Here is an 11,749-nt window from a genome sequence, read left to right on the forward strand (position 1 = left end):
TCTAGTTTCTGCAGCGCTGGAACAGCGTTTGGTTCTGTTCGCCTCTAGGCCCAGACGTCGTCTGTCGGTGGTGGACGTCCGCCATCACCATGGCCATCAGCTGGCTCCAGGGAGATGACGCCGCTGTGCGCACTCACTTCACCGAAGTGGAGCGGGTCCCCCAGGCCCTGGAAGCAACAGAGTGCGTAGCCCTCCTTGACCTCTTGCCTGCTTCTCTCCAGGGAAGCCCCTGGTGCCAGCAGGTGCCAGGTTCGCTGGGTTAGTCGGGGAGGGGAGCAGGTCTGCATGGCCATCAGCATGAAGGGTCAGGCAACCTGGGGACTACACGACAGATAGAGAGATGAAGCGAGGGAACAAGGGAGCCACGGAGACTCCAGACGTGGCAAGCCGTGTGTGTGTGTGTGTGCCACAGAGACTCCAGACGTGGCGAGCCGTGTGTGTGTGCCACGGAGACTCCAGACGTGGCGAGCCGTGTGTGTGTGTGTCTGTGTGTCTGTGTGTCCGTGTGTGTGTGTCTGTGTGTGTGTGTCTGTGTGTCTGTGTGTGTATGTCTGTGTCTGTGTCTCTGTGTGTGTGTCTGTGTATGTGTGTCTGTGTGTCTGTGTGTCTGTGTCTGTGTGTTCATGTGTGTGTCTGTGTCTGTGTGTGTGTCTCTGTGTGTGTGTCTGTGTCTGTGTATCTGTGTCTGTGTGTGTCTGTGTGTGTGTCTGTGTCTCTGTGTGTGTGTGTATCTGTGTGTGTCTGTGTCTGTGTGTGTGTGTCTGTGTGTGTATGTCTGTGTCTGTGTCTCTGTGTGTGTGTCTGTGTATGTGTGTATGTGTGTCTGTGTGTTCATGTGTGTGTCTGTGTCTGTGTGTGTCCGTGTGTGTGTGTCTGTGTGTGTGTCTCTGTGTGTGTGTCTGTGTCTGTGTATCTGTGTCTGTGTGTGTCTGTGTGTGTCTGTGTCTGTGTCTGTGTCTGTGTGTGTCTGTGTGTGTGTCTGTGTCTGTGTGTGTGTCTGTGTCTGTGTCTGTGTCTGTGTGTCTGTGTCTGTGTGTGTCCGTGTGTGTGTCTGTGTGTGTGTCTCTGTTTGTGTGTCTGTGTCTGTGTATCTGTGTCTGTGTGTGTCTGTGTGTGTCTGTGTGTGTGTCTGTGTCTGTGTGTGTCTGTGTGTGTCTGTCTGTGTGTGTGTGTCTGTGTCTGTGTGTGTGTCTGTGTGTGTCCGTGTGTGTGTGTCTGTGTGTGTGTCTCTGTGTGTGTGTCTGTGTCTGTGTATCTGTGTCTGTGTGTGTCTGTGTGTGTCTGTGTGTGTCTGTGTCTGTGTGTGTCTGTGTGTGTCTGTGTGTGTGTCTGTGTCTGTGTCTGTGTCTGTGTGTCTGTGTCTGTGTGTGTCCGTGTGTGTGTCTGTGTGTGTGTCTCTGTTTGTGTGTCTGTGTCTGTGTATCTGTGTCTGTGTGTGTCTGTGTGTGTCTGTGTGTGTGTCTGTGTCTGTGTGTGTCTGTGTGTGTCTGTCTGTGTGTGTGTGTCTGTGTCTGTGTGTGTGTCTGTGTGTGTGTGTGTCTGTGTCTCTGTGTGTGTGTGTCTGTGTCTCTGTGTGTGTGTGTGTCTGTGTCTGTGTCTGTGTGTCTGTGTCTGTGTCTGTGTGTCTGTGTGTGTGTCTGTGTGTCTGTGTCTGTGTCTGTGTGTGTGTCCCCAGCAGCTGTCAGTGCTGCTCCTAGGGTTCCTCACACAGGCTGACAAGCAGGGAGAGCTGGTGGCTCCTTCTACTACAGAAGGTCCTGGTGGAGCCTGGCAGGCCAGCGCTGGCTTCTGAGGCCCGGGGATCCTCTCGTGTGCCAGCGCTGAGTCCCATTTCCTCTCGACCACCCTCCACCCCACCAGCTGAATCACTAAAAAGGCCTTTAGCACAAGGCATCACCAGAGAGCTTTTGACATTCCTCTTGGGGACTCATGCCTGCCTCTTGGGGGCATTTGGCCTGTATCGGCGGGCAGCCTGCCAACACTCTGGCTGCCTCTGACTGGATCTGAGTGTCCCTGACATCTTCTGCCACTTGGGGAAATTGTGAAACGCCCCAAGGCAGGAAGGCACCACTGGGTCTTTCCTCAGAGCCAAGGCTGTCGCGTTTCCCGCCAAGCGGGCATTTACCCGGGAGAGCAGGAGGGAGCCAAGGAAAGCAGGTTTAGGCAGCTTCAACACTCCCAATTTCATTTAAGTGAAAGAAAGTGAAGTCGCTCAGTCGTGTCCGACTCTTCGCGACCCTATGGACTATAGCCCACCAGGCTCCTCCATCCATGGGATTCTCCAGGCAAGAATACTGGAGTGGGTTGCCATTTCCTTCTCCAGGGGATCTTCCCGACCCAGGGATCAAACCCAGGTCTCCTGCATTGCAGGCAGAGGCTTTAACCTCTGAGCCACCAGGGAAGCAGCCATTTAAGTAACCCCCTTTTAAGCTCTGACCAGTGAACGCCCACCCAGGATGTGTTGTCTCCCAGCTGACACACCCAAGCAGACTGAGGCCCAGCGGGTAAACTGTCTAAAGTCTTCTCACTTGTAAGAACAGGCCCTGGGGTACAGCTAAGACCCTTGCAGGCATTCCTTCCCCCCAAATTCAGCCACCCGGGGCCCCTTTGCTCTTTAGTTGTGGCGATGCTGTGGGATGCCACCCGCCCCAGCCTCCCCACTCTCTCCCTGATCTGCTCCCTGAAATGAGGCTGTTTCTCCAGAGTTGAGCACCTGGCCTCTGCACCTTAGCGAGTGAGTGCAGATAACAGGGCTGACACATACGTCCCCACAGGGAGCGGCGAGTGGTACTGTGGCAGATGGGGAAACTGAGGCATGGGTTTTTTTTTCCACTGTTGCTCTTCTGCTTTTTTTTCAACTTTTTATCTTATGTTGGAGTATAGCCAATTAACAATGTTACCACAGTTTCAGGTGAACAGCAGAGGGACTTAGCCATACACAGACTTGTACCATCCTCCCCCTGAGGCACAGATTGTTTGAATGACCGTCTTGGGTGGCTTCTCAGTGACTGTTGGTGGTGGGCCCACCAACAGTCTCTGTGGCCGGTCCCTTCTCCTTGGTCACATGCCACATTCGGGGGTCTCTTGCACCCCTCCATGATTCCATCATCCACTCAGCAAGTGCTTAGCTGAGGGCGTACTTGGTGTCAGCTAAGTTCTAGTCTCTGGGAGGCCGTGGTGAATGAGACAGCAAGTTACGGCCATAAGCAAATAGACAGTGGCCTGCCCCACTCAGCTCTCCACTCTGGGAGCCGTGGCCTCTGCTGGCTCCAGTCTTGGCTCTCAGGAAGCAGGCAGCACATCGCGGGGAGACATTCTGGGCCAGAGGCAGGTGAGCCTCCAGGAGTTCACACACAACCTGGTGAGGGCAGGAGGCTCACAGACCGACAGCCAGTGTCGGGGGAGCAGGGGACCTGACCCAGGGGGCCACCAGAGGAGGCTTGCAGGGGGCAGGGCAGGAGAAGGCAGACCAGAGGGCCAGCCAGTGAAACAGTTCTCAGAAACAAGTGGGGAATGGTGAAATAGAGTATTCCAGGCAAAGGCAGCCACGTCAGCAGAGGCAAGGAGTGAGGACGGGAGCGGAGATGAGCTCCAGTTGCCTGGAGCCTAGAGCGAGTCAGAGGCTGAGAAGGGCCTCGTTCAGCGCCTGCTGTCCTCCACTCCCCTCACTTCCTCCTGCAGCCATGCTCCCGCTTGGATGTTCTCACACGTGTCAGACACTCAGGGCCTTTGCATCTGCCGCGCCTCTTTCCAGAACCCTCCCCCCTGGAAATCCGCGTGCCTGCTTCCCTCGGGTTCCTTCTGCGTGAGTGTCACCTTTCCCGTGAGGACATCCTTGGCCATCCTTTATGAAACGCCACCCGCTGGCTCTGGGTGACTTTCCTTCATGGCTCTCGCAGCACTTGGCATTACACACTCAGTATCTAATGTGTTGATCATCCGACTTCTTCACTAGAACATCAACACTGTGCACATTTCTGGAGTGAAGAAGATTCTTACGGCCTGGAAGCCTCCCTCGCTCAGGGCCAGCAATTCCAGGACCTGGAGCTAGGATCTAGAACCATTATGGTGACCTTTAGTCCTGCAGACCCACTTGTCACAGCAGTGTGAGGGCAGTGGTTGCTGGCTTGGGCTCCCCACCTTCATTCTGCCCAGGTGACGTGCGCTGACCTCTTGCCTCTCACCTCTGTCACCACCCAGGAGCCCCCTGGTGAAGGCCATCTTCCACACCTGCAGAGCCATGCATGCCTCACTCTCCGGGAAGGCGGACGGGCAGCAGAGTTCTTTCTGCCACTGCGAGAGAGCCAGTGGCCACTTGTGGAGCAGCCTCAACGTCAGTGGGGCAACCTGTGACCCTGACCTTAACCATGTGAGTAGGGGCGTATGGCCCCGGGAGGCGGTGCTCATCTCTCCTGGGAGATAGGACTCTGACCCGCCATGAGCCCACCCGGCCTGTGGGGCTGCGTGGAAGGCAGGCCAGGCAGCAGCCGTTCCCTCAGACCCTGGCCCGGTGGCCCGGGGGGAGGCAGCGTGTTCCCACCTGGGCCGCAGGCCCTGCGGGCCCCGGTGCAGGCAGCCCCAGGCGGACCCCGGCTGGCCGGCGCGCGTCTGCCCCGCCCCCACCCCTGCGCGCGCACCCTTGAGCGGGTTGCTGCGGTGCATTGTAGTTGCATTGCATGTTCCGGCGGCACCGTGCAATGTTTCCACAGTGCATCACAGAGGCCTGCCCGGCCCTCGAGAGACTCCCCGTGCCTGATAGAGGGACTGTGTCACTGCCGGGCCACGAGGCAGGGCCGTCTGGGGCAGGGGAGGGGAGGGGAGGGGTCCACACAGCTGAGGGGGGCGCGTCATCTGCTCACCGGGAGGAGCCTGGTTCACTCCAGAAAGGGAGGCAGGAGGTGTGTCCTGAGGGTCAGACTCCGAGGCCCTCACTAGGGTTGGTCCGGCACCTCTGGCTGAGGTCGAGCCTGGACCTGGACCCTGTGGTGAACCTGGGATAACATGCCAGCCCTACAGGACAGGTGTGCCCGCAGGGCCCAAGGCTCGCTCTGGGTGGTTCCTCTGGTGGGTCTAGTAGTGTTTGTCTTCATGGAGAACCAGATGAGTTTGAGGAGGAGAGAAAGGCTGCAGGCACCTATGTGGGAAAGTGGGCCTGGAAGAAGGGGCCCCCACAGAGGCTAGGGTCCCTCAGAGGGCAGAATTCAGCCGCAGGCTGCTACCTCACCTCTCAGAAATGCTACCTTTGGTTGAGGAGAGGGGTTTTATCCACATTCTCCACCAATGCTGTCAACAGCCAGAAAACCACTGTGCCTGAGGGTGGGGCAGCACCCTGGAGAAAGGGATGCCAGGCTGGATGAGATGAGGAACAGCCTGGAGGCGTCCATTGGCGCCCTGAGGGCAGCACATGACCCACCTTGAGAAGCACTGTTCCTGGCGCTGAGGGCCCTCAGGAGCTAGGCAACACCAGCGTGGGCTGAGGCCAGTGCCCTTTGTGACTCTCCTTTGTGACATTGCAGCCCTCTGTGGTGCCCATTTTTTGAGTGGGGAAACAGGCTCAGAGGTGAGGTCATGTGTCAGGGCCACATAGCTATGGACAGGAAACCGTGAAAGATCTAGACTGGTGGATCCAAACCCCAGCATTGAGCCCCTCTGCGGGTCTGCCTTCTTGGGTTCCTGTCTCCCCCGCCCACCACAGAGGCCACTAGGGCCAGACCTGGGCCCCATCCATGGAAGCAAGCCTCTGATCCCTGCTCCATCTCCAGGCTCTGATTCTCCTGCAAGGACAGGGCCTCTAGGCCAGCCATGGGCTCCCGGGGGTGGGAGGGGCTCCCGGAGGTGGGAGGGGCTCCCGGAGGTGGGAGGGGCTCCCGGAGGTGGGAGGGGCTCCCGGAGGTGGGAGGGGCTCCCGGAGGTGGGAGGGGCTCCCGGAGGTGGGAGGGGCTCCCGGAGGTGGGAGGGGCTCCCGGAGGTGGGAGGGGCTCCCGGAGGTGGGAGGGGCTCCCGGAGGTGGGAGGGGCTCCCGGAGGTGGGAGGGGCTCCCGGAGGTGGGAGGGGCTCCCGGAGGTGGGAGGGGCCTGTGACTTCCTGTCAGAACCACCAGAGTTTTATTCCTACCCTTCGCAGTGTCTCCTCCATGAGGCGCTGCCCCTCTCTGAGCCTTGGCTTCCTCACCGGCTCAATGGAAGAGCAGATTTCCCTACAGGGGCTGTAGGAAGGACTAGATGTCATGAACTGAAGCTCCCTCCCTGGTGGTTCTCTTGCTCCCTGATTTTCTGGGTCTCCCCTTTAATCCCAGAGCTGCCAGGTGTCCGGTCGGGGAAGACCTGGTGTGTGCAGGGACCCTTGCCCTGGTAACTGGCCAGTCACCTTCTCCTTCCTCATGGCCCACCACGCAGGTGGTCCAGCTGCTGACCTGTGACCTGCTCCTGTCGCTGCGGACAACTCTGTGGCAGAAGCAGGCTGGAGCCAGCCAGGCCCTGGGGGAGACCTACCATGCGTCGGGCGCTGAGCTGGCTGGCTTCCAGCGGGACCTGGGCAGCCTGCGCAGGCTGGCACACAGCTTCCGCCCGGCCTACCGCAAGGTAAGGCCCAGCCTGCTGCTGGGGAGGGTGGATCAAGGTGTCAGAACCGAGCCCAGCTCTGGCGTGGGGTCGTGGAGTCGGCTGACTGGTCAGGCCCTGGGCTGGGTGCCATTCATCCCTTTGGCTCATGCTGTGTGTGCCCCTCCCTGGAACGTGGCAGTGAGCAGTCCACACGGCACAGACAGGCCAGCAGAGATCTCACCTTATCAGTTAACACTCGGGAGCAAGAAGGGGCTCCTAGTCTGTGTGAGGACGGCGGGGGGGGGGGGGGATGTCCACTGGGGAGCACTGCTAGGTTTTCATAGTGGGTGTCAGAATCCCCTAGAAATGTGTTTAATGCTTTTTCTGGGCCATTGGGGTTTTAGTTCTGTGCTTGAGAACTCCACGTAACATCTCCCTTTGGCAATGAGGGCAGTTGTATAACCCACTTAGTGGACTCAAATTGTTCCTGTGTTTACCTTTATTGCTAATTAAGAGTAATACAACTCAACATATTTTCCCTGAATTGTTTTCCAAAAATTCAAGTAAGAAGGCCAGTGTTAGGGGTGGGGAAGGGCTGTATTTGGAAACGTGTGAAAAAGAAGGGCTTGAGGTACAGCTGCCCTCACCCTCGAGTGCTCTGGGACCCTCACGTGGTTGCATTGTAGCCCCTCCCTGTGTGCAGTGAGCCAGGACAGACACTACAGATGAAATACAGTCATGTGAGAACCACCCCCTGCACGGTGGAAAAGAGGAAGTGCGCCCAGGGGCGGCGGCCTCCTCACAAAACATCCCCACCTGCCTCTCCCTTCCCCGCCTCCACCCTGGCCTTGCAGGGCAGCGCCACCCTCCTCACACCCTGAGGTGTTCAGGTGTAAAAGATAGAGACCTAGGGAGACCCCCCTTCTCCCCTCCCTCCCTCCCCCGTCGGTGACTCATGTTGACAGAAGAGCTGCAGGTCTTCCTCCTGAGACCTTCTGAACTCTGAAGAGGAGACCCTTTCTGAAGAAACCACAGGACACAGGCCCCGAGCCGCCTGAGCTGTCCCCCTGCCGCCTCCTGTCCCTGCCTCTCCCATGTCCTGCTTTTGGGCTGGAGGCAGCCCCCAGCGTCATGAGGGTCCACCTGCCTACTGTCCTCACAGCCCGGAGTGCGCGCCGGTGCTCTCAGTCACCGTCAGCGGAGGTGGCCCTTAGCTTCCCTCTCAGCGTGCTCGCTCGCTCCAGCTCCACCAGCGGGCCTGTGCTTTTCCCCTTTCCTGCCGGGTGTGTGTCGGGGTCAGAGTGAGGACGGGAGAGGTTGTTTTCGAGCTTGGCAGGGTGTCTAGAGGAGAAGGGGTGTGGTCAGCGGGCAGATGTGATACTGCAGGAAGGGATTCCCCCAGGGACAGAGACAGGTGAGGACACCGGGCTTGTGTCCCCGGGCTTCCAGGTGTTCCTGCATGAAGCCACTGTGCGCCTGATGGCCGGAGCCAGCCCCACCCGCACCCACCAGCTGCTGGAGCACAGCCTGCGACGGCGCACGGCTCAGAACGCCAAGCACGGTGAGCCCCCAGCGCTGGCGCCTGGGTGGGCCCAGGGGAGGGGAGGGCAACCCAAGGCTTGATTTGGTGGGTGGCCAGGGAGGGTCTGTGAGGCGTTGTGGGGCTGGACTGGCCTCAGTCAGGTTGTCATGGGTCCAGCCTCTCCTGAGGGAGAAGGGGATGGTGGGGGGTGTTGTCCCAGCGCAGGAGCTGGGCCCCCGCTGATGGGCCCCATCTCAGCCCCATCACAGAATGATAGCCAGAGTAATGTGTGTAATGAGCCTGGGTCAGCTCATCTGTTGAGCTGAACCTCCCTCGCTTTGGGGTGGGGGGCTTAGATACCCAAGTTCTCACTGAGCTGTGGGACAGCACCTGCGTCGTAGCGGGCTCTCAGTGGGAATGTGTGTCTCCTGGTTCCCACAGGAGAGGCGGACGCCTGGCCCGGGCAACGAGAGCGGGCCACTGCGATCCTCCTGGCCTGCCGCCACCTCCCCCTCTCCTTCCTGTCCTCCCCGGGCCAGCGTGCCGTGCTGCTGGCTGAGGCCGCCCGCACCCTGGAGAAGGCGGGTGACCGGCGCTCATGCAGCGACTGCCAGCAGATGATCGTCAAGCTGGGGGGCGGCACCGCCATCGCTGCCTCCTGACCACGGGCTCTGCACCTCAGCCGCCGCCTGGGTGGCTCCCCAGCTCCCTCCATCTCTGAGTCTCCTCTGTCTCTGAGTCTCTCCCTCCTCCATCTGTCCCTCCTCCGCTGTCTCCCTCCCTCCTCTGTCCCTGAGTCTCTCCCTCCTCCCTGTCTCTCTCCCTCCTCCTCTGTCTCTGAGTCTCTCCCTTCTCCCTTTGTCTCTCCCTCTTCATTTTCTCTCAGTCTCTGCTTCCTCCTCTGTCTCTTGTGTCTCTCTCCTCTTCCCGGTGGGAGCTGAGGGATGAACCTTGGCTTCGGAGCGGTCACCTGCCGAGGCTTCTGGACCACCTCGGGCTAGCGGGCCCCTGGGAGCTGCTGCAGAGAGAGGTCCCAGCCTGGGCCCCAGTGGGCCTGAGCAGGGAAAGACAGGGTGGGCAGGAAATGGGGGTTCCCTGACTTGAAAGCGGCAGGGGGAGCTCCCAGGCTGCCCAGCCCCATCTCCAGCCCTCCCAAGACTCTCTCCTCTGAAAATCTCCCGCTCCCCTTCCTGCTTCCTTGTTTTTTTTATCAGGCTTTCTCTCTGGGGACATAGATCTCTGGGCACTGTGCGCTACACCCATGGCACTGTGCCTGGCACACCCCCCTTTTATACGAATGTTTTTATATCCATGTGCTTGGGGTTGCCGTGATGCAAGGCTGAGTTGCTGTGGCATCTTTATTTCTCTCCCCAGGTCCGCGTCCCCTCCCCTGTGCCTGACAAAGCGAGTTCATTGTTTTCTCTTCATTACACAGGACAGCCCGGGGAGGAGCAAGCCCAGCCCTGGGGAGGTGGGTGGGAGGCAGGGGGCAGGCTTGGGGACGGGTGAAATCATGTTGGCATTATTTTTTAATTTTTTTAAAAAATAAATGGTCTTCTTTAATTGTCCTGTTCCTTCCCACTCCCCCGCCCCCTGGGATGTCAGCCCAGACTCGGGGTAGGCCCCTGGGGGGCTGGGAGAGAGAGCCACCCACCAGGACTGAGGACCAGGGACCTTCAGTGTGGGTTCCCCGCTCTCTCGGGCTCCCTCCCACCCCAACTCCTACCTCCACAGTCTATTTTTATCCCTAATTCTTGACCTGAAAATAAGCCAGGCTGGCAGGGACCAGACCCTACCCCGTCCCCAGACAAGCCGCTTTTTGAGGTGGGCACAGTGTTGCCCAAGGTGGGCACTAGGATCGAAGCCCCCTTCCTTGAGGGGGGCCTGTGAACAAGAGTGGCCCCACTTTTCTGGATGCCCAGGCTTGGCGTCTACCTGAGGCCATTTCTCCTGGGGCCTGCAGGGAGGCTGAGGAGCTGCCCTCCTCCGTCCCTGTGCCTCTCACCCCCTTGGGCTGGTTGGGGCAGAAAGTGGGCAGGGGCCCCAGCGCAGACTGAGGGGACATGGAGCAAGGGCTCCCCTCATGCCGAGAGCAGGCCTCAGCCATAAGCTTGGACCTCAGCCACTTCTCCTCTGCTCCCCCACCGTTTCGGCCCCTGCCCCCTGGGTGAGCCAGCCTTTGTGTCGTGTGTATATACTGTGCCTTTTCTCGTTATGGTTTCAGGGTGGGAGGGGGTCGGTTTTTCACTGAAAAGCGGGCTATGCCTGTGGCTTCCTTGATGTGGAATCATTCACTGAGTCCTGGATGTAGGTTATTGAATAAACACAGATTGGTACCACCCGGTGTGAAGCGTGTGGGGTCTGTGGCGTGACCGCTGAGGTGACCAGCCAGGCAGCCGCGTGGCTCGGCCTCCAGTGGGTCCGGAACCAGGGGCCGCCTCTCCTCCTCTGCCGAGAGGTCCCAGGGGCTTCCGGCTGACAGACCTTCCTTGCCCACCCATGCTCCTGGCCCCGTTCTCCCAGCGCTGGCTGTCTGGCTCACACTTCAGGGCTGGGACAGACCTGGGCGAAAAGGGGTGTCGCTGGTGCTGGGGTCAGAGGTCACCATATGCAGGACACAGCTGGCTGCTTAGCAGACGACACCAGTTCTTTGGGATTTGGGGTGCTAAACCCTCCTGGGTTCACCCTTGAGAAGCCTCTCCCCGGTTGGTTTCCCCGTCTCCCTGGAGGCAGAGAGCTTCTGAGATGTGGCCTGCAGGTCACATCTGAGTCCAGCTCCTGTGCTTCCCAGCCAGGTCCCCTTGGGCGGGCGGCAGGAGTGGGGTGTGTCCCTTCGGCCTCCACATGCCTGTGTGCAGACAGCTAGCCCCTGCCTGTGGCGGCCTGCTGGCCAGTGAGCACCACCTGGCGCACGTGAAATGCCTGTTTGTGGGGAGGGCCTGGCCACAAGCAGTGCAGGGCTGTGCGAGCAGGCAGGTCAGCAGGGCCCGTGGGGATGAGTCTTGGGGGCTGAAGTGCGTGGTCCATAACCTGGCCCCCGGCTGAGAAATGGGCCAGGGCCCTTGAGCTGTCTAAGCCATTCCCTTCTCTGAAGGACATACAGCGGGCCACTGTCCTGAGGGCCAGAACAGCCTGTGGGGTGCGGGGTGGTCACTGTAGCTGGTCCTTGTCCAGTCACTAGAGCAGCATTTCCAGCGGAGGCCTGGCCCTTGGGATGGAGATCGAGGGCCCTTGGGGCTGAATGAGCAACGAGGTCACACCCACCTCCCAGCCCAGCCTCTCCAGGGCCTGTGTCACCAGGGTGGGTGGCTGTGGGTGGCTGATGTGTGCCCAGGAAACTGATCCTTTTGTGAGTCTCTACCAGATCTGTGACTCAGCACCCACCCCCCCTCCCCCAGCTCTGTACAGCTGCAGGATCCTCTTGGGGGCACCCCACCCCCACCCTGGGTTGAGGGTGTGAGGGCCACCTTCCCTGTGAGCCATGGGGGTCCCCACTGCAGGCATAACCGTGGACCCTGGGCTCTGTTCTGACCTGGGGCTTCTGGGCCTTGGTTTTCTCAAGAGAACGTAAGAAAGGGCAAGGTGGACCCTCCTACAGGTGAAGAGCTGGAGGGTTTGGGGGCCTCAGGGCAGCCCAGCCAGCAGGAGGAAGGCCGGAGACTGGCTGGGAGCAAGGGGCCCCTCT

General features: G+C 59.6%; 1 protein-coding gene and 1 non-coding gene across 2 annotated transcripts in view; both read left to right on the forward strand.

Annotated features, from left to right (window-relative positions):
* Window positions 1-10,407, forward strand: part of SREBF2 (sterol regulatory element binding transcription factor 2) — a 64,834-nt gene extending 54,427 nt beyond the window's left edge. Inside the window, exons 15-19 of the mRNA XM_018048827.1 lie at window positions 49-181; window positions 4,201-4,369; window positions 6,396-6,581; window positions 7,992-8,103; window positions 8,506-10,407. Of these exons, the coding sequence (XP_017904316.1) occupies window positions 49-181; window positions 4,201-4,369; window positions 6,396-6,581; window positions 7,992-8,103; window positions 8,506-8,726 (821 nt within the window). The 3' untranslated portion in view covers window positions 8,727-10,407. The remainder of the gene's footprint in view (window positions 1-48; window positions 182-4,200; window positions 4,370-6,395; window positions 6,582-7,991; window positions 8,104-8,505) is intronic.
* MIR33A (microRNA 33a) lies at window positions 4,650-4,726 on the forward strand. Its single transcript, NR_129709.1, has one exon. It is a non-coding gene; the product is annotated as a microRNA 33a (primary transcript).

This window comes from Capra hircus, chromosome 5 (assembly GCF_001704415.2).
Source record: "Capra hircus breed San Clemente chromosome 5, ASM170441v1, whole genome shotgun sequence".
NCBI lineage: Eukaryota > Metazoa > Chordata > Mammalia > Artiodactyla > Bovidae > Capra > Capra hircus.